The sequence below is a fragment of the Physeter macrocephalus genome, chromosome 4 (assembly GCF_002837175.3).
Source record: "Physeter macrocephalus isolate SW-GA chromosome 4, ASM283717v5, whole genome shotgun sequence".
Taxonomy (NCBI): Eukaryota; Metazoa; Chordata; class Mammalia; order Artiodactyla; family Physeteridae; genus Physeter; species Physeter macrocephalus.
Window position 1 is genome coordinate 24,981,668 of NC_041217.1, and position 23,917 is coordinate 25,005,584.

Here is a 23,917-nt window from a genome sequence, read left to right on the forward strand (position 1 = left end):
CGGAGCGGCTAGGCACGTGACCCATGGCCGCTGAGCCTGCGCGTCCGGGGCCTGTGCTCCGCAACGGGAGAGGCCACAACAGTGAGAGGCCCGCGGAACACACACACACACAAAAAAAAAAAAAAAAAAAAAAAAAAAGAATTGCATATGTAACATAAAGAATTTCTTGGGTTTGGTTTCCAGACTTCAGAAGAGCAAGTAATCAAATTACTTTTTTCCTTAAAATCTTATTATTTTGAAGTTATTGCAGACTCAAAGCAAATTGCAAAAACAGTACAATGAGTCCCATGTACCTTTCTACCCAGCTCCCCTGCTTACTCCCTATAACATATTATAGCTGTAGCACAACAGTAAAATGAGGAAACCGACACCTGTACATTAATGTTAGATTATAGACCTTAGTCAGTTTCCATCCTTTGTTTCAACCTTCGTGTATGTGTATGTAGTTCCATGCAATTTTATCCCACTCACAGATTTGTGTAACTACTACCACAATCAAGATACACAACTCTTCCATCACCACAAAAAAGAACTCCCTCTTGCTGCCTTTTTGGCCACGCAGCGCAGCATGTGGAATCTTAGTTCCTTGACCAGGGATCGAACCCATGCCCCCTGCAGTGGAAGCGTGGTGTCTTAACTACTGGACCACTAGGGAATTCCCTCATGCTATCTTTTTATATTCCCTCTCACTCCCCACACTCTTCCCTGCCCCTCTCCCCTGGAAACCATTAATCTGTCCTCTATCTCTGTAGTTTTGGTATTTCAAGAATGTTACATAAATGGAATCATACAATTTGTAACATTTTGAGTTTTAGTTCTTTTCACTAAGCATAATTCCCTTAAGGTCCATCCAGGTTGCTGCATGTACCAGTAATTCATTCCTTTTTATTGCTGAGTAATAATCCATTACATGGATATACCAGAGTTTGTTCAACCATCACCCACTGAAGGGCATCTAGGCTGTTTCCAGCATTTTGCTATTACAAATAAAGCTGCTATGAACATTCAGGTACAGGTTTTTCTGTGAATATAAGTTTTAATTTTTCTGGGATAAATACCTTAAAATGTAATTGCTGGGTCACATAGTAAGTACGTGTTTAGTTTTTTTGAAACTTTCAAACTTTTTTTCCAGAGTAGCTGTACACATTCTTATCAGCAATGTGAGAGAGATCTACTTTCTCTGCATATCAGCATTTAGTATTATCACTACTTTTTATTTTAGTTATTCTAATACCTTCTCATTGATATCTCATTGTAGTTTTAATCTGCATTTTTCTAATGGCTAATAATGCTGAACATCTTTTCATGTGCTTAGAGTTGACATCTCTATCTCCCCTTGGGTGAAATGTCTGTTCACGTCTTTTGCCCATTTTATAATTGGATTGTTCAAGATTTTTAAATTTTGCTTTAAGAGTTCTTAACATATTCTACATATAAGGCCTTCGTCAGATATGTGGTTTGCAAATATTTTCTCCCCTTCTATAGCTTGCCTTTATATCTTCTTGCCAGAATCTTATGTAGAACACGTTTTTATTTTTTATGAAGTCCACTTCACTAGTTTTTGTTTTAGGGACCATGTTTTTGGTGTCATATCTAAAAACTCCTTACCAAACCCAAAGTCCAGAAGATGTTCTCCATTGTTTTCTTCTAAAACTTTTATACTTTTACACTGTACTTTTAGACCAATGATCCATTTTGAATTATTTTTTTGTATTTGTGTGAGGTTTAGGGAAGTTTGGGTTTTTTGCCTATTATTCTAGCCCGTTTGTTGAAGACTATGTTTCCTCCACTGAACTGCTTTTGCAACTTTGTCAAAATCAATTGGAAGTTATTTGTGTTAGTCTCCGTCTGGGTCCTCTATTTTGTCTAGTGATCTATGTGTTTATTCCTCCACCATTACCAGAGTCTTGCTTAAGCTTAAGATAGTGATATAGTAAGTCTTAATATCAGGTAGAGTGATTCTTCCTAATTTATTCTCCTTTTTCAAAATCATTTTAGCTACTTTAGTTGTTGCCTTTCCATATACACTTTAAAATAAGCTTGTTTTTATCTTTAAAAAAATCTTCACTACTCTAAACAAAATTTTTGTTTATGTCTTGTGTTTTGTGTCCCCAAACAGACTGGAAGCATCTTCAGTGTCAGGACTATATGCTATACTTACTTAAAATTTCACATAGTTTAGCACAATGCTATTTATAAAAGAGGACTCAATAAATATTGCTCAGTAAAGCATTTGCTGAAAATATTCTATCCAGAAAATGGGAATCACATTTTAAGAAGCACATCGATGCATCAGAACATGTCCACTGACAGGCAAAGGGAAAGACAAGAAGGGAGGGAGAAGAGGTGCGGGAGTGGTCACAGGCTAAGAGTGTGTGTGTGTGTGTGTGTGTGTGTGTGTGTACACGTGTGTGAGACAGTGGGAGAGAAAACGTGTACGTCAATTTTGACAAGAGACACTATAAATGTTTAGATGTTTAACCTAAAGAAGAGATGACTTCAGAAGGCATGATGACTATAAGATAAACTAGATTATTATATGTGGCTCTGAAGGCAAAACTAGGACCAATGATTAAGAGAAAAAGAAATTCAGCTTAACATAAAGTAAAATTCTATAACATTGGAGCTGTCCAACAATGGAATAAGTAGGATTCACTTAACATTAAGTACCTTGTAAAATTAGAGGTACTCAAGCAGCACTCAGGGCTGAAATGGATTACAATCCACATTTCAATATCGGAAAGATAGTTGTTACCCAGAATGCTGTCCTGAGAAGAATTATAAGACTGCATATATAGTCAGTGGGAAGGAGTCCTGTGATCAGTTAAGAATATTTGTCACAGCCTGGCAGACGGGAGGGTAACAGAAATACCTCATACTTACTATCTCTAATCTAGATGAATTATTTTCAGAAATAATAAGTCCTTGTTGCGAATTTAGATGTGAACTGAGTAAGGTTTCTCTAAACTCCACGAGTCTAAGACTAGCATTCTTTAAATGTTCAATGAAGTGACTTTTTAAAGTTTTTTTTGTTTTGTTTTGTTTTGTTTTGCGGTACGCGGGCCTCTCACTGTTGTGGCCTCTCCCGTTGCGGAGCACAGGCTCCGGACGCGCAGGCTCAGCGGCCATGGCTCACGGGCCCAGCCGCTCCGCGGCATGTGGGATCCTCCCGGACCGGGGCACGAACCCATGTCCCCTGCATCGGCAGGCGGACTCTCAACCACTGTGCCACCAGGGAAGCCCTTTTAAAGTATTTTTAAATGACAGTCCTTAGCTAGGATCTTGGCTTACTGCTTCAGCAACAAAACAGCACTTTGGTTTCTCATCCAAATAATTCACTCTTGAGACAACAATACCATCTTAAAAACTGCATTGTGCTTGACAGTTTTCAAAGTATGTTCATGTTTTTGCTTTCAAGAAAATTTGTGACTATCAGTTATAGACAGAGAAAAGCATGTGAATAGGAAAAGTCAAACTGAGATCTGAAAAATACAAAATTTTTTAACCAAAATATTCTTCTTTTAATAATGTCCTAAAACTTCACTACTGATTAAATCAATCAACATAAGATACCCAAATCTTAAAAAAAAACAGACTCTGAAACGGAAAATTTTTCTTCTTCCAACATTCTTGCTCCTCACAGAGATTACTCTCATTACCCACAACTCAAAAAGAAAGAGCCACTGCTGTCTTCGAGCGTTAAGTCATCACGAGTGAGGTCACTAGACCAGCAGGGGCAGAAGCAGCAGCAGCAGCAGCACCTGGGAAGGTGTTAGAGACGCCAAGTCCCCAGACCCATCCAACCTACTCAATCAGAAACTGGAGTTTTAACAGCCCTCCATATGATTCTGATGCATGCTGAAGTTTTCAAACTATGGTCTTAGAAAATGGTTGTTTCTTTCCAACATGCCAGGATCCCTTCCCTTTCCCTGCTTCTCCTTAGCGTCTCTTTACTCTTTCTCACATTTTGCACAACCCAAAGATTTTTTCATTTGAGTGATTAATTCACCAATAACTTTGTGCGGATTTCCTACTTTCTTTCTTTTAAAAATGTGAGACTGCCTTTTAAACCATCCAATACGTTTTAACCTTTTTTACTACACATAAATTATTATGAGATGTTTACACAGACAGAGATTTTTAATATGTGTCAACAGGCAACAATCCTACACAAAAATCATTTTGTAAATGGCCTGCTTTTTCTTCATTCCATCTTAAACGGTATACAAAATAACACATTTGTAAGAAATTTTTTAAACAAATCATTATACCTGTCAAACAGTTTACAAAGAAGAAATTATTCCATGGCCATCAAAATCACCACTTTCTTACAGAAACATTTATTTTGACATTTATACAATCCGCTCCTTCACTGCTTCTTACTCACCTGTGTACATAATGCAGTTGATGAACTGAATCAATTGCTATCACCATCTCAGCCAAGTAAAATCGAGCCATATCTTCAGGCAATCTATCTTCAAATTTGCTTAGTAGAGTAAGCAAATCCCCACCAACATAATAATCCATAACCAGGTACTGAGAATGAAAAATAAAATGTACTCAATAAATAAGGGTGAAAAAACAACGTATCTAATGTAAACCAAGGTCAAATGGCACTGGATCAAATACTTTTGTTGTTAATTAACAAGGAGCTGGGTAAGATGATCAGCAGCAGTCACTTATAAGTCTTGAAAATTTCATAAAGCAGTTAATAAATCTTCTAAAAACTGGGGCAGGAAACAATATAGGATTATCATTGCTTTGTTGTTTTTTGCAAAGTAAAAATATGGAAAAGTAACATCATTATCAACTACAACAATAGACCACAGTTTTACCAACATTTCATAGAATAAACTTTTAAATTCTCCAAATAAATTTTTAAAACTCAGAAAAAGACAGTCATTTACGTTGAATAAATTCATCTTCATCTCACTACATTTTCCTTATTTCATCTTAAGCCAATAACAACTTTATTATGACCAGCACTTGGATCAGCATTTGGAAGCCACTGGTATATAAGATATATAGCAATTCTCACCATATGTTTCTCTTCCCATTTCTGATACTGTGCAAGTATCAGAATGGACTTTTCTTAAGTATACATAAACAGAAGCCAACTAATTTTAGATAGGGACTCTTACAGGTACGTGTGTGTGATACTGTGATTTATAATAAGAAATATATATTTTTTGGAATAGAGCAGAGAGTTCCTTAAAACCATTGGAATTTCCTAAGTGACAAGATAAAGGTATCTTTTGTTATTTTTAACAAGTCCCTTTCAAGCACACCTAAGTTTATGTTAATGAGGTGACTTTTGGAAAACCCCTAGGATACCTAAGGATGGGAGCTGGTTGCCAGGGAACCAACCAAGATTAGGGTATTGGAACTTTCAGTCTCACACCCTCACCCCCCAACCCCCGACCTCCAGGGAAAGGGACTGGAAGTTGAATCAATCATCAATGGCCATATGATCCAACAATCCCACTCCTGGGCTTATATCTGAAGAAAACTCTAATTCAAAAAGAAACATGTACCCCAATGTTCATAGCAGCACTATTTACAATAGCCAAGACATGGAAGCAACCTAAATGTCCACTGACAGATGAATAGGTAAAGAAGATATGGTATATATATATATATATATATATATATATATATATATATATATATATACACAATGGAATACCACTAAGCCATAAAAAAGAATAAAATAATGCCATTTGCAGCAACATGGATGGATCTAGAGATTATCATACTAAGTGGAATAAGTCAGAAAGAGAAAGACAAATACCACAAGATATAACTTATATGTAGAATCTAAAATGTAACACAAATGAACTTATGTTCAAAACAGAAACAGACTCACAGACATAGAAAACAAACTTATAGTTACCAAAGGGGAAAGGGGGTGGGAGAAAGATAATTTATGAGTTTGGGATTAGCGGATACAAACTACTATACATAAAATAGATAAACAACAAGGTCCTACTGTACAGCACAGAGAACTATACTCAATATTCTATAATAAATCCTAATAGAAAAGAATATGTATATATATGTATAACTGAATCACTTTGCTGTACACCAGAAACTAACACAACATTGTAAATCAACTATACTTCAATTAAAAAAAAATCAATGGCCAACTATTTAATCAGTCATGCTTAAGTGAATGAAGCCTTCATAAAAAACCAGCATGGGGTTTACATAGTGCCCAGGTTGGCAAACAAGTGGAGGTGCTGGGAGAGTGGTACATTCTTGGAGAGGGCATGAAGCTCCGTGCCCCATTTCTCATACCTGCCCTACACATCTCTTTCATTGGGCTGCTCCTGAGTTCTGTGAGCTGCTCTAGCAAAGCAACTGAATCAGAGGAGGGGGTGGTGGAAATCTCTGATCTATAGCCTGTAGGTCAAAAGCGCAAGTAACAACATGGACTTTGGACTGGGGAGTATGGGGGGCCATCTTGCAGGACTGAACCCTCAACCTGTGAGATCTGATGCTATCTCCAGTTAGATAGTATCAGAATTGAGTTAAATTATAGGACACCCAGCTAGTGTGGGAGAATTGCTTGATGTGTGGAAAACCCACACGTCTAATGTCAGAAGTGAAGTACTGTGCAGACAGTACTGTGTGTAATGTAAATAAAAACAATAGAGTGTTCCTTTACAATGTGTGTATACCAAAAAAGAAAAAATAAGGAGTATACACCAAAATGTTGACAGTGATTATCTCTGGGTTGTTAAGATTACAGACTATGTCATAGATTTTTGTTATTTTCTGGATTGCTTTATAAACATATATTACATATACATGTGTATATTATGTTATGTCATGTTATGTCATGTCATGCAGTGAGTGAAAACTAGACACAGTGGAAAGATGGACTTTGTAGTCAGAGAGACCTGTATTCAAATTCTGACTATGGGTTATAAGTGGCTTTTGAAAAATTACTTAATTTCTTTGGTACTTCTTCACTTTTTCATCTATATAACTACAATAATGATACCTTCTTCAGAGTATAGCACTTAGCATGATGGTTAGTAAAGAGAATATATTTAGAATGTCAGTTATAATGTCTTAAAGTTCACGTGATTTTATTATAGAATGGAGTTATTATTTCAAGGATATTACCAAGTAATATCTTATTGACATTAAGAGTTAAAGAGTCTTGAGAAAATTCACATTCTTATTACTATACATTAGAATTACAAGCATGGGCAATTTTGTTAAATAAAAGAAACTTATTTCATGTTTTAAATCCTTGAAAGTTAGGGCAACAATGTGTTTCAAATCCTGGTCTATGGTTTACTTGCTATATTTACTAGGCCTAATGTTTAAAGTCTCTGTCAAGAAGGTTAGAATAAAATAATTTAACGTAGTAAAATTTTGTTAACATAAACATGTTGCTAGAATTGGCAATGGATGTAGAGCAGAAATTCACAGCTCTTACTTTAAAAAGAAGTACTTTGAGTACAGTAGCAAACACAGAAAGTTTTCAAACAAAAAAAACAAGTCTACTATTAAAATTGGAATCTAATATTTATACATAGAAAGTCATAAAACATAACTCATTTCTTCAATAAACATTTACTAGGTGCCAATCAGGATTTTTTTTGGTACCAAACAGAGGATAAAGAGATCAAACGCTTCTACATCAAAAGCTTTCCTCTCTTGAAAGTGTACTCTATTCTTGCCACACCAGACTCCTAAGGTCTGAGTACACCATCTATCAATAAACTGCTAAAAAATAATCATCTCAACATTTTTGCCACCCACGGTCACCATTTAAAAACTTAGGCTCCTTGAGTCATCATCTTCTACTTTCATCCACATGCTGCTATGTGCTTCCCTTAATAAACCCATGGATCCCTTCACGTCCAAGCTTTCAGTGTGCCTTACTGAACCTCTTCTACAGTAGACAACGTCCTTGAGATAGAATAAAAAAATGATGAATACATAAATATTCCTAGTTTTCCTTTCCTGCTGCCTGCTAAACAATGCTCTGGCTTTGCCTACTCACATTCTTTCCCCACCTTGTCCTCAAAGGTAAAGTAGCAGTAGTTAAGACAGAATTCAGCAACTGGGAGAAGCAAGAAGCAGAAAACACAAAAGAAGATTCTCAAGAGAAAAGCAATGAGTTGAAAATGAACTATACTTGCAATAGGGTTTTAGTGTTAGGGAGACAAAAATGCATCCAGAAAGGCAAACAAGTAATAACCTCACATGGGAAAAAAGCCCCTTTTCCTCTATAACATATCCCAATGAATGTCTCTAAGTCATTCTTTTATGTTTTTTCCTTTGTTCACTACAACATTCAACTAAACCATCAAGGTCTTGTTGAGTCTACTCCCTACTAAATCTCTGTGAAGTCCATCTACTTCTATCCCTACCCACTACCAACAATGCTAATCCAGGATCCTGGCCTCTCGACTATATTACTACTACAAGTTTAAGACCAAAGTGAATAGCTTTCTATAATATATTTTATTCTGTAGATAATTTTCTTGGGAATGGAAAATAGAATACAGAACAAGAAAGGGACAAATAAATTCATTTACTAAGTCCACAGATATTTATATATAAGAACCTACTATGTGCTAACAATACACTTATGCAATGGAGATACTACAATAAATTAGACATAATTCTTGCCTTCATGGTATTTACAATCTAAAGAAGAAGAAAACACAAATTAATGGGCAATTTCAGTGTAATATACATCTTTGACAGGGATAAGAAGAGGGTATTGCTGCAGGCTCTTAAAGGAAAATAACCCAACCTTTTAATCAGGTTCATTCATTCATTTGTCTGAAATTTATTTTTGTACAAGGTATGAAGACTATTTTCTTATATACAGAGAGTCAATTATCTAAAACAAGTAGTTAAATATTACATTCTTTCCCCCAGTTTAATTGAAATGCCCCCTCATTGTATTTTAAGACACTAATACACTTGGATCTGCTCCTGGGCACTCTATTCTGCTACGGTTTTCTATTTCTATATCAATATCATATTGTTCTCATTGACTAATTAGTAAAATTTAATATCCAATAGGACAAGTTCTTACTTATAGACTACCTTTAAAATATTACTCAATATGGCAAAAGTGTCTTTAAACAAGTTTAAGAAAACCATAGACTGAGAGGCAATATTCAAAAGACATGTCAAGGAGATAATAATCCTAACATAAAGAGGTCCTACCAGTTGTTAAGAAGAGGGCAATCAACCCAACAAAACTAGGTTGAGGCTATTAACAGGCTATTTCCTCACATAAGAGGAAACACAATTAGCCAATTAATATTGGGCTGGCCAACAAATTCGTTCGGTTAGTGAATACGCTGTTCAATAAAGTTCTTCGTGAAAGTGAAAAATGTCTTTTATTTTTACTTAAAACTGAACAAACTTGTTGGCCAACCCAATACATAGTCAAAACCAAAGGAACAAAGAGATATCTTTCACCAATTAGATTAGCAAAATGATCATTACTGTTTTGGAGAAAGTGACTTAACACTGCTTTTTTGGAAGATGATAAACTACACCTATTTGGGAAAGTAATTTCACAGTAGCTACTGAATTTTAAAAGGTGCATACCCCTTGATCTAGCATTTCCACTCTTAGGAATATAGTCAATTAAAATAAAAGCTCCAATGTGTGAGGCATATGGGCAAGTATGTTTACTGGACAGCACTGTTGATAACTGGAATAAGAAAGTATACATAGAGATCAACAAGAAAACTGTTAAATGGATCCATTCAACATATCCATTCTATGAAATATGAAACTGTTGCCCAAAAGAAAAATTAAATATATATGCCCATGAGATATTTTAAGCAACAACAGCAAGCTGCAGAGTAATATATACTTTGTAATCCCATTTTTATAAAAAGGAAGAAAATATACATACACACACAAACATACAATTATACAAAGCATAAAAAATGAAAGGATACAGCAAAGTTAACATCAGTTACCTCAAGAGAGTGAAATGAAAGATGAAGGTAAGGACTATTAACTTTTTAATGTATATAGATCTCTGTATTGTAGAGAGGAAAAGATCTAGTCAAATCGAAGTTGACCAATGGAGTAAAGTTCTGCAAAAGGCCAAAGGTGATGGAGTCAAAGGGAAAGGTTGATAGGAATAATCCTAAACATAAAGATATACCTCTTCCACAATGAGAAAAAAGACAAGAACAGGCCCAAATATGGATAAATTTGTATATGGGGGAAGGATGAAAGGAAATGCTGAGGTCAGAGCACAGAAAGTTAAGAAAGTTCATGCTTGAGTAACCAATGGCTTTCATTTTTTCCAGGAAGTAGGGGTTATAGAATGAGGGTGCAGGAATATTTGTATAATGTCCCTATCCTGGAGATAGGGATCATAACTGTTATTTCTGCTTTATGGCTATGTAATAAGAGACAATAAAGATAAATGATTTGCCCAAACATTACATTAAAGAGTAGGAAAGCCAAAACTCAGAGTTCTTGATCTTTGATCAGTTTCCTTCTTACTCAAATTAAAGAAAGTCAGTGTTCAGTAAAAAAGCTAACAATATCCATGACATAAAAGAGTATGTGCTAAGCACCAGAATAGCAAATAAGAAATTAAGGATACAGGCTGAGTCCGCAGAAATCTTGTATCCCTCCAAAATAAACAGATCTCTAGGTGTAGATATACACATCAGAAAATTTCCAACTCTGAATTTCTAAAAAATCTCTAATTCAAAGTTTGCGCTTTTTAAGGAACTACATTCCAAGGAAAGAATGCTAAAGCATGTGAAAACATACAATAAATAGTGTCCAGAGAAAAAACATTTCACAGAACAGATATGCTTTTAGATGTCTTCTTATGGAGAATACCAAACTCCTTTAGTCATCTTGCTGTCACATGAAGAGATTAATAGTCAATCCTTAGAGCCCCACCTTTTATTTATCCCTCCTAGCCCTTTTTTTTTCACTCTTACAAAAATACCTTTCTAATAATTTCTATCTCCAGCACAAACTGGATTCCTGTAAAGAATTTGAAGTTCATATGACTAATTACAATTTAATATTTAAATATCTTTCATCCTCTAATCAGTTTACAAATGGTAAATCAAAAAGCAAAATTTTTGCTTTAAATATTTTCCTGTTTTTTTTCTTCCTCAAACATAAAATAATAGGAAACAGTGAATAAGAAAATGTGAGGAAAAAATAAATTTTCATTGATTTGTAATATTCTAAATGATATATCTAAGTGATAAGAAGTTTATGTGTCCATACAGATGCAACTAAGTAGGTTTGTATTTAATAAGTTTTTCTTAAGGAAAAAATGCTCTAATCACATCTTAATACCATTCATTAAATTATACAAGTTCTTCCTGAACAAATAAAATGCACATATGCTATGACCATATATGTTTTTCATAAACTGGCTATAGTGATATTTGAGCATATTCATATTACAAATGAAAGTCAGATTATTTACCACAGCTTCCTTGAATTGTATAGCTCTGTAAATCATGTTACTTATTTGACTGCTTTAGGACTACTACTACTACTACTACTTTAGGGTTAAAAGTTATTTTGGAAAATAACTATGTATAATAAAATTTCTTTTTGGGTATCTAAAACAAGGTTTGTCAAAATTTTTAAATGATTTTATTTTCTTATATTTCATGAATATTCAAAAGAAAATCTTTGATGATAACAAGACAATTTAGGACTTCTGACTCTTGAGACTAATATACCATGAAGGTTTCCCTAAACTAAAGAAAAACTGGCAGTTTACAGGAGAGCTGACTACTAGAGTGTTTCAGTTCTCCTCCAGTTATTGTGGAATTTTAATTCTAATATAATTAATGGCTGATATATACACACAATTTCTTAGAAATGTCTTTGAAAAAGAAATATTAATCCTAATTTCAAATGCAAAGAGCACAGATAAGACTAAATAACTCAGAGGAGACAGAATGATAAGTCAGGCTTTTATTTATTGAAAATTAGGCAAAATCTTGCTATATAAAATTTGGCATTTGGACATTTTATTTCTGTATCTATATATATTTCTATATTTATAGCAAAATGTAGATTTTTAAGCAATCCATAAATATACAGTGTTACATCTATCTACCGGAGAATTCATTGTCATAGTGGATTTTAGTCCTTATCCAAAAACTTTTGAAAAGTCAACATGATAAACTGCTATAATTTTGCTAAGCAAATACTTGGCATGTGTTCGATTTACTCTTAATTTTGCTGACAAATCTATGCAGATTATATTTGCACTGATACATTCATCCCTAAAATTTCATATAAGTATGGTAAATTCAAGTCAAATATTCCATTCAATTTAACAACTGAGCAACTAAGATGTGCAAAGCTCTACGTTATGACTTTTAAACAATTCTGACTATAACCCACAAAAATAATATGGTTTATATGATTATTCATAGTAACCATTATAAAAGAAATGTCATGAAACAATATTTACTCTTACTATTTGAACTCTGTCATTTTCTAGTCTATTTAATTTTTTAAATGCTGGTGTAACCTACTGAATTGATTTTATGACTCACAATTTGAAGTTTGAAAAACACTTTTATACTCTGGAAGCATGTACAGGATACAAAGACAAGTAATGACCCTGTTTGAACACCTGAACCTGGCCTGAAATCAGATAAACTTAATGGCTATTAAGTTACACTAACCTCTAATTATATTTTAACTAAAGATAGTAGGGCTCATGTCATCTAATTAAAAATTTTTTAAGTTGTACCAAAAAAATCAAAGATACATACATACATAGGTTAATCATATAATAGCAGTACTAAAAAATGTAAAGCTAAAATGAAATAAGAAAGATTAATTCAAATTGGGAATTCTGGAAATACTGTTAAGATGTAGAATTTGAGTACAACTCTAAAGTATTAGCTAGACTTCAACAGGACTAGTGGCAGGAAGAGGAAGGAGTGGCACTAGTATGAAAGATATCACGGACAATAAAAACAAAGACAAAAAGTAAAAGAGTACAGAGAATGCTCAAGAATGGAGGGTATTCCCTCCGCTGAGGCTGAAACAGAGAATCTGGGCAGACACAATATTTCCAGTCATATCTTTTTATTTACCACTATACTATACTTAACACTATTAATGGTTTTCTCTACCAACTCTCCTTTCAGTTTCCATGGTGCAGTATTTTGATTCTCTTTCTTGCTCTGACCATTTCCACTAGTTTTCTACTTCTTGGGGTGTCCTATCTATGACTTCTCTAGGCAAACTTGTTTTCTCATTTTACAAGCACTGCTCAGTGATTCTCATTTACTCCTTGTATTCACTGTTATCTACAAAAGGCATTGGCCAAGTTTTCCTGTAAAGGACCAGAGAGTAAATATTTTAGGCTTGGCAGGCCAAGAGGCAAAATCAAGGATATTATATAAGTACATATATAATAAGAGAGAAAACAAATTTCCACACATTTCATTAGCAAAATGCAAAATATAATAATGATAATTGAATACAATTTTTGTAATATGGACTACTAATGAGGAAATGTAATTCTTTTGTGGGGAGAGGGGAATAGAACAGTTTGCTTAACTGGGGCTCAAAGTTAGTATTCCTTACCATCAAAAACCTACTGCAAATGTAAATCTCCAAATGCTGATCTGTATTGAGATTCTACATATTTCATCTGTGAAACTCTATTCACAAAGATAGGTACGCCAAATACTCGTATCAGCTCATGAGTATATAATTTTGATTGAGCATATTCCTCTACTTGAAATGCATTTATAGAATGCTATTAAAATCTTCTCCTGATTCTTATATATAAGTATGTCATTACTGCAGATTAACCACTTCTAACTGAAATTTAGGTGGAAGTTCTCAACTGCCCAGTTAAATGGATGTTGAACTACAAACATTGCCTTTGCACTTGCATCAAGTTCTAAAAATTGCTGCTAGAACTGTAGTTTGAGCTCAAAAGATCTATCGGCTGCAAATCTATGTGGAAATGGAGATCTCACTCCTTTTTACTTTTGACAGCATGGGCAGTAGATACAGCAGCTTGGCATTACTTGTGATTCAAACAATGTCAGTTGTCAAAATGACTTCACCATAGCATAGTTTTGCATGTAAGTGTTGTTTTGCCTTGTAATTTTATTTTAAATTTATTTTTAAAACATCAAGTCTACAGGAAAAGCTAATTTCCAAGCCTTTTCAATACTCATAATAATGGTTGACAGTGGGGTTTTTTGTTCAGTTATATTTCAATCGGTCCTTTGTTCAAAATATCGCAATAAAATGTTACCACTGCAAAACCAGTGAATGGCTGTATGGTACAGCAAGAATGTTTAGCTTTGATTTCTGATAAAAATCCATGGAAATGACAATAGTTGTTTCCAAAAATCTGAATGAAGCGCAATGTTGATACTACTGGTTCAACACATGATAGATTCACATATTTGCTGCAAACTACCTGCTGATTAATAAGACAATGAACATCCACATGCTTTAAGCAACTAATATTTTCACATGATTTGTAAATCTGTCCAAATAAGCCTTTTCCTGCTCATACATATTTTTACCACTCTGAATTGTAATATGTTTTAGCAGATTCCAATTCAGGTTGTACCAAATCAGTGTTTTCTCAACTTCGTTGAAAATAATATGACTGTAATGATTCCACACAAGATATTCACAGAGGCTAATTCCTCAGCTATTTCAAACTCAAACACTGACTCCTCAAGTAACAAGGACTGAGCAGAATCAGCACCATCTTTCAACTCAAGAGTCAAAGAAACCCTCTCAGTGTGACAGGAAATGATTATTCCCTGGTTTTAAAATCCACCATTGATGCTGCTCCCATTGTCCTCAATTCTTGAAGCAACTGTTCTCACCAAAAGGCTAATAGTCTTAGCCAAGTTTATTTTCTGTGGACACATTTCTTTGGCTGCTGCAATCAAATATGATTTAATTAACTCAAGATTGGTAAATGGCTTTCCTTTCTTGGCTAGTAAATGAGCCACTCAGGAACTTACTGCAGTTGCAGCCTCATTTTCATTTTTTATTTTGTGAAAAAATTCTGCTGTGATAAGATATTGTTTTAAATTTTCTAACTCTTCTGACTGCTGCTTTCCTGTGAGTTAGGAATGTTGTGATGAGTGCTCAGTTTGGCAATGTAGACATTTATTGTATTCTATTAGTACAAGTGAAGTGTAGTTGTGCAATAAACACTATGCTGTAATTTAATTCATTAACAAAATAATCCACACTCTACTGTGCCTTAAAAGCATGATACTGAAAAGTCTACTTTTCTTATTTTGACGAGGCATATGCACTGTTAATTTAAAAAATAATAAAACGTCATGATATAGCACTTGAAATGCTATCAAGTTATAAACTGAAATGCTATCAAGTTATAACTGTCACTGCACTTTGTAGTCTGACTCAGTGCAAAGCAATGAGTTAACACATATAGTGTGTTACCCTCTGTCACAGGGCCAGTCTCCATCACTAGTCAACTCTGCCACAAAGCAGCCATAGCTAATACATAAATCAATGGGCATGGCTGTGTCAATAAAACTTCATGAACACTGAAATTTGAACTTTATATAATATTCATATGTCATAAAATATTCTTTTGATTTTTTCCAACTACTTAAAAATGTAAAAACAATTCTTAGCTTGTAGGCTGTATGAAAATAGGTGGTGAGCCAGATTTGAGCTGCAGGCCACAATTTGCCAAAATCTGATCTATAAGAACTCCAAGACACCCTCAGAAACACCAGACTTACATATCTAACCCATTAAATGGATCACATGACAATTCAAACCCAACATACATCAAATTAAACTAATCATCTTCCCACCTACTTTAAATTTTCTCTTCCTCCTATATTCCCCAACTCAATTCATCACCTACCAACCACTGAATCCCACAAGTCAGACACCAGAAAACTGGGAATCATTCTGACTCCTCTCTCCTCCACTGACACTCACTCAAACACAAGTTATAATTATTTTACTTCTTAAATAGTACCTGAAACCATCCCCTCCCACTGTCACCTTTATTCAATCCCTCATTATCTGTCACCTGAATATTGTTTCCTAACTAGTCTCTCTAGTTTTGCCCCCTGAAATCCATCCTTAACACTGCTGCTAGGATGTTCTATATAAAATATAAAACTGATCATCACACTATCCTTAAAACCCTCCTGGAAATTAGAATAAAATTCGAACTCTTCTGCATGGCCTACACTCTGGAAGTCTCATTTTATACCTCTCTCCCCTCCGTATCATAATCACACTAGCCTTCCTCTCATCTCTCAAACAACCTCAGTCCTTTCCTGCGACAAACCCTTCTACAGTCCTAAAACAGCAGCTTCTCAACTGGCTCTGTGAAAGAACCCTGAGAAAGCATGAAGGAAAGTGGAAGGAGGAAGCTAAGAAATCAGTCAGGGCAGTTGCATTTCTATATGCTTCACTGTATAGGCTTTCAGATATAATGTCATTTTACAAAACACACACACTAGAGTTCCATGATAAAAAAAATATTTGTTTTTGAAACTCATGACTGTAAAAGTCTAATTTCCTTACCATAACGTATAAGGTGCTATATTATGTGACTTTCTCATCTTTCCTCCCTCATCCCCAAGCCTCTTTTTCTATCCTTCATCAAGAGGAACATAATAGGTGGCTTCAAATCTCCATGCTCACCAAGCCATCTCCGCCTCTTCTCCCTTCTTGGTTTAGCCAATGTACATTTGTCTTAGAAGAGCCCTTATTGACTTCATACCTTTGAATAAATGTTATATTTTTCTTATATGAAACAATGTGAAAATATTATTTACTTGACTGTGAATTCCTTGTCTGGTTCCCCTCACAAGAATATAAGAATAAGAAAAGAGATCCTTTGTCTGTCTTATTCACTACTGAGTCTCTAGAATCTAAAGAACAATGCCTAGCACACAGCACATGTCCAATAAATATCAAATTAATGAAAAATGTCTTATTAATTTTTATATCCCAGTACATAGTAGCAGTAGCTGGCACAAAGCAGGAACTCAACACATATATGCTAAAAAATAAACCTTGAAATAAAAACTGGGGTCAGAAAATGAAGAGCTTTGAATAACAGGCCAAGGAGTTGTACACTCGACTGTGACAGATATCACTTATTTTCCTATTTACTTGTTCATCTCTTCAATCTTCAATTGGTAGTGCTTCTAACAGTTTGATTTTCCTCTAAGCTCTTTCCCAACTTCTTTTAAAGTCAAGTGGTTCATGATGTTAATATAAAATTAGACACAGTCTAGATTTTAAATATGGCTCTACTTAAAGTAACACATGACAACTTTGAAAAATATGTAAAATTGTAAATAGTAATAGAATACTACAAATAAGTACCTTGAGAAAATCATGGAAAAAAATCCTGACCACCTTTTACAGAATGTAAATCTGTATGGATTTAGTTTTGACGTGTTTATCAAAAAACATAAAAATTCCAAAGGAAAGGTATTGAACTACCCAGGGAAAGAAATCACATATCAAAATAAACAACTTATACTCTGAAATTCAGTGGTTTTCTAAATAACATTTACATTTAAATAATGCTTAAGAGACAATAATGCTAAATTCTGCCAATAAAAAATTAATAAGGATATAGAAACATATAAAAAGTGATTCTTACTAAGTTATTGTCATCTTGGAAAGCATAATGCAAAGTTGTAATCCATTTATTGTCTCCATTCACTAACACATCCCTTTCTTCACGAAAACATGCTGTCTGAAAAGGAAAAAAACATTTTTTTAGATAAAGAATACTTCATGTAAAACTAGGAAATACATTATGCAAACAATTGCTTAAAATATTTATTACACTTTCTGTTCTGAAAAGGGAATATATCTAATATTATATGACTTTCCAATAAGTCAAGTTTCAAAGAACCCTCAGAAATTGAACAACTGGAACAGTACACTTAAAAGTATTTTATATTTAAAAATACTGTTGTAGTTCAAAAAAATCAGAAAAATACACAGAATTATTTAACAACCATGGTCCAATCTACCATCTAGATAATATAAATGTCAACATTTTGTCACATTTACTACTGATCTTTTTGTTATTAAGAAAATATGATACAAGTTGTAGCCTTCCTATTCCTAGAGCATTCCTGTCCCTTCTCCCTCTGAGAAAATGAATAATCTGAAGTTAGTATATATTCTTCCCGTCACATGCTTTATTACACATGTATGTGTCCAAAAACAATAGAATTGTTTTGTGTTTTGAAAACTTCCATGAATAGTGTAATTTCATCTATCCCTTTGCAATGAGATTCCTTTTTACTGAATAATGGCTATTTACCTTTTAATTGCTGTGGTATTCCATTGTATGAATACAGCAGAATTTATTTATGTAAACCCTCAATCACGAAAACCACCCAATTTTGCGTTATTTCAATGCTGCAATGAATATATTTGTACAAATGTACAGTAAGTCCCCTACATACGAACCTTCAAATTATGAACTTTCAAAGATACGAACGTGTGTTCGCATGTCCAATCACGTAAGTTAGTTCACCTGTCTGGCATACGTTGCCACATGCATGCATCCTCTACAAGTGGTTGTGCTTTTGTGTATACTTTACTGTACAGCACTGTATAGAGTACAGTAGTACAGTATTTTTATTTCAAGCCCAGGATGTCTGGAAGCAAGTGTAAAAGCAGCGGTGACATAGCTGGTACAGTACTAACCAGACATCACTGGATCGTTTTTTCAAGAGGGTAGATAGAATTGAATCCAGCAAGGAACTAAAACCTGTGCCATCAACGTCAGGCGTGAGTGAAATTGCAGCTTGCCCTCCATCTCCTATTGCTGATGATCCTTCATCTCTACCATCTCTCACCTCCCCTCCCTCCTCCAGTCAGTAACTCTTCTTGCCTGTTCACTCGATGCCAGCCCCTGTATGCCAGCTGTTGTACTGTACTACTGTACTTTTCAAGGTACTGTACTGTAAGATTAAAAATGTTTTATTTTTTGTGTTTGTTTTTTATGTATTATTTGTGTGAAAAGTATTATAAACCTATAACAGTACAGTACTATATAGCTGACTGTGTTAGTTGGACACCTAGGCTAACTTTGTTGGACTTACAAACAAGCTGGACTTACGAACGCGCTTTCGGGAACGGAACTCGTTCGTTGTAGGGGACTTGCAAGAGTTTCCCTAGAGTATACACTTGGAAACAGAAATACTAGTTTTAAGCGTTTTCAACTTTACCAGATTCGGCCAATTTTCTTTCCTAAGTGGTATACCAGTTACTACCCTCACCCTAGTGTAGGAAATCTCCCCTTTTCCCCACATCCTCAACTGCACTTGGCATTGTTAAACTTTTAAGTGTGTGTCAATATGATGGGTGTGAAATAATATCTCATCATTCTTTTAATTAACATATTCCTAATTACAGGTGCAAATAAATAATTTTTTGTTGCACTCATTTTTTAATTAATTTTTATTGGAGTATATTGCTTTACAATGTTGTGTTAGTTTCTACTGTACAGCAAAGTGAATCAGCTATACGTATACATATATCCCCTCTTTTTTGGATTTCCTTTCCATTTAGGTCACCACAGAGCATCGAGTAGAGTTCCCTGTAAATAAATAATTTTATATACGCTTATTGGACATCTGAGTTTTCTCTTCGAAAAACTCCCTTTGCCCATTTCCTCTAATGAATTGTCTTTTTCTTACTGATTTATAAAAGTTTTAATTTATTCTGAGGATATATTTCCACTATTATAAAGCTATATCCTGGAGAACCTTAGAAATGTGTGGCTAAAAATAAAAACTAACTTTATATGATACTTTATAATTCTATAATATATCTTTAAATTTTTAATTAAAAAGCTGCTATGCCAAAAAGAACTGAAAGGTAAAGTAGAATTAAAAGTCTCCCTGAGTCACGCCCTCCTAGTTTCACTGTCCACCTGTTATGTCCAGAGGTTACTACCAATAACTCAGTTGAATTTCTTCTCAGAAAATTTCTGTATACACATAAGCATATAAACACACACACACACACTATATTCATATGGCATCCCATCTCCCCTATCTTTTCTTCCTTTACACAAATGAGATCACAGTGCTCTGTAAGTCGTTTTTTTCAAGTAACAATATATCTGAACAGTTTTCCACACCAGTACATAGAGACCTAATTTTTCTTAATGGCTGTACCACATTCCATACACACTGAAAAACCATCATACAGTATTCTACACATAGCAAGTGCCTAATAATTTATTTCCCACAAGATAAATTCAACAGCCATGATATACAAAACAATTAGCATTACTTAATTTACCCTAATTAAGTACCTTAATTTTTTTCCACATATTTCCATAAATTTTATTTGATGCAATAGAATTTCCAAAGCCATTTATCAAACAGCATCACCAAGGAAAATTTTAAAAACAAATAAAGCTTAAACCAAATGAATGGGCAGTTTTACCTGTCAATTCAATTATTAAATTCTACAATAGTATGCTTTCATTCACTTTAGGGGGAAAACAGAATCACTTGACATACAACTAAGTTCTGTTTTAGACTAACTGACCTGAAATTATGGTTTGCTGCTAACATTTTAGAGAGGTGGTGAAGTCTGCCAAGCCTAGGAGACTCCTTTCTCTGGCTTTATCTTACCAGGACAGCTATCTGAAATTTTAAAGACATTTCCAGCTAGAATCTGGAAATGTGACTGACTGATGACTCCAAACTAAATAAAGCTCCAAAGACTACCTGTCAACAGAACAGATTAACTTTAGTAGATGCTAATCTATTCTAAACTATGTAGTGAAAAAATAAATTAATTTTTAAAAACATAAAATATAAACTATTTCTAATATAAAATTTTAAACATATACAAGAGAAAGCAGTAAAATAATCCCCTGCCCCCAATGTACCCATCAACCAATTTCAACAACTATTTTACTGTTCAATCTTATTTCATCTACACTCTCACCCACTTACCACCACCCTTTTTCCATGCACATACATGTGAACACTCACATATATGTATATACACAGAGGATTTTTTTGAAGCAAATCTCAGACATCATATGATTTTATCCATACATACTTAGGTATTATAGACTATTCCTATTAATGCCTCAGATACTTAGTTTAGATGTGAAGCACAGTCTCTTTTTTTGCTTCAGTATATCACACTGTTCTCAGCTGGTTGTCACAGCTGAGGAGGGGTGAGGGATAATGTTACCAGCATCTAGTGGGAAGAGGCCAGGGATGCTGCTTCACATCCTACAATGCATAGGACAGCCCCCAGATGGAATTATCTGGTCTCAAACGTCGGAAGTGCCACTGCTGAAAACCCTGTTCTAGATCAATATTAACCCAACCATGATGCATGTATACCAAGGATTCAATATAAAGACATTTAATAATGTCCATTTCAATTACATTTTTGAAAAAACTAAGTAAGATTTTTTAAAAATCCTCCCTTTAAAAAAAAGAATATTTGAGTCTCTAAGAATGCGATAATCACAAAGGAGAGGTTACTGGAGACCATATAGCTTCTTCAGATTCTGTCACTCAGTTTCTATTCAACCAAACATTCTGCTTGCACAGTGATGGTTTTGAGTGTTGTGCAGTTTTACATTGTTAATATTCAGTTACATACTGTTAAAATTTTATCCTTAATGGGTTATTGGTTAAAAAGAAAGAAGAAAAGGAATACCTATGCTGAAAGAGAAGTTAATACAGACCATATATAAATGATAATAATTCTGCAAAACTGTCACATGATTCTCTTCCCTAGATCCATAGGTGCATTCATCAGATCAACATTCTTATACAGAATATCCAAATTGCCCAAATACTTGGAAATCACATGTTAAAATGAGAAAATCCATTCATGATATATCTACTTCGGCTTCTAATTTGTAAGTAATAAAAGACTTATCTCACCCATGAAGTATTACCACAGAAAAAGATTTTCAAATAATAATTGAATAATTCTCTCTAAGCTAATATTCGAGGGGAAAAAAGTCAAGTTATTTTTTTAAAAAAAATAGATAAACAAGTGGAATTTTAAATTGCAAAATGCAAGAACTTCAAATATCAGCTCTTACACATGAAAGCATCAATTTACTTTTAAATCTCCATATTAATATATATTTGGTGACCAAATCAAACATGAGATAAGTCACATAAATCATTTGATAACATCCACAATTGGCAAATGTGTGAGAAACAGACATGTTTACATACTATGAGTGCAAAGATATACTGATCCAACTTTTTTTAGAAGACAGTCTGGCAATAGCTATCAAAGTTTAAAGGTATACCCGTCCCACACAACCCAGGAGTTCCACTACTGAGGAGTTTAATCTGGGGAATGGATAAATTCTAGAGTCAGCAGGATGTGAAAATCCCTTAGCGTAAAAATTATCCTTAAAATCCCTTCAACCTCAGCATACACAACCTGGAGTACCTCAGGGTAGCCAACAGCAACATCTCTGATTAACAGTATTTCACAGCCCTTTCTATCTCTATGTTACACTGCATATACTTCTTAGGTGGCGTGACTAGTTCTGATGCACTATTTTCTCTCTTGTTTTGAAATTTCTCTTTGCTAAACACACAGTTAGATTTGATGAAATAACCAAATAAAAATAGTAAAAAGGTGGAAACAATCTAAATGCCCATCAATGTTTAAAAAAAAAATCATCATACTGAACAATATATCCACTCAGTATAATGAAACTATTAAAAAGAATCAGGTAGGGCTACCCTGGTGGCGCAGTGGTTAAGAATCCGCCTGCCAATGCAGGCGACACAGGTTCAAGCCCTGGTCCAGGAAGATCCCACATGCCGCGGAGCAACTATGCCCATGCGCCACAACTACTGAGCCTTGGAAAGGTTTGACTCTTGAGATGGAGTGCATTTCTGTAAACTATACTGCATCTTCCAATGAAATGAGTAAGACATCTCCTATATGAGTGAAATCAATAAGAGTTGAATAAATTTGAAGTGAAAGTAAAATTCACAGAATAGATTAGGAGAAGTTAACTTAAGGAACTGCTGACATACTAACAAAGTTTGTAAATGATGAATCTTTAGAGATATTAATCTTTGTAACTATAAGATTATTTACTAATTATCTATCTGCCAGGTATAGAAAGAGACAAATTTCCTAGTATCTTCAAATAATCCATGTCCCACTAATTATATATCTGTTACATACCTTAAATAGAAATAAATATGACAAACAGGTTGGAGGTAATCTCTGAATAGTGTTCTAAAGTATAAACAATACACAGATTTAAAAAGTAAGAAATTTTGCTGTTCATTTGTAATTCATTAAGCATCATTGGTAGGACCAGTTTCCCCAAATTAGATAAGTAATGATCAGAATGGGTTTCTTTTTAATGTTTTTTTAAAAAAGGATTTGAAAATTCAAGCACAGAAATATAATTCCATTCTACTTGAAAATGAAGTCCTCTTTAAAAGTTTCAATGTAGGGCTTCCCTGGTGGCGCAGTGGTTGAGAGCTCGCCTGCCGATGCGGGGCACGCGGGTTCGTGCCCCGGTCCGGGAGGATCCCGCATGCCGCGGAGCGGTTGGGCCCGTGAGCCATGGCCGCTGGGCCTGCGCGTCCGGAGCCTGTGCTCCGCAACGGGAGAGGCCATGGCAGTGAGACGCCCGCGTACCACCAAAAAAAAAAAAAGTTTCAATGTAGAATTTCTTCCTAAAAATGAGAGTTTCAAATAGTTTGAGGCAAGTTCCTTTCAAATACTGAACCAGCCTTGTATCCCTCAAATAAACCCACTTCGTCATGGTGTATGATTTGTTTTATATATTGAACTCTATTTGCTAATATTTTCTAAAGGATATTTGCATCTATGTTCATGAGGCATATTGATCTTTAAC

The 23,917-nt window shown here is 34.5% G+C and overlaps 1 protein-coding gene across 16 annotated transcripts in view; it reads right to left on the reverse strand.

Moving 5' to 3' along the window:
- Positions 1-23,917, reverse strand: part of CDC42BPA (CDC42 binding protein kinase alpha) — a 306,437-nt gene that overhangs the window by 192,205 nt on the left and 90,315 nt on the right. For all 16 annotated transcript variants that reach the window (XM_024130600.3, XM_055084055.1, XM_028488396.2 and 13 more), the window contains exons 4-5: positions 17,666-17,761; positions 4,388-4,536 (exon numbers count right to left, since the gene is read on the reverse strand). In XM_024130600.3, the coding sequence (XP_023986368.1) occupies positions 4,388-4,536; positions 17,666-17,761 (245 nt within the window). The remainder of the gene's footprint in view (positions 1-4,387; positions 4,537-17,665; positions 17,762-23,917) is intronic.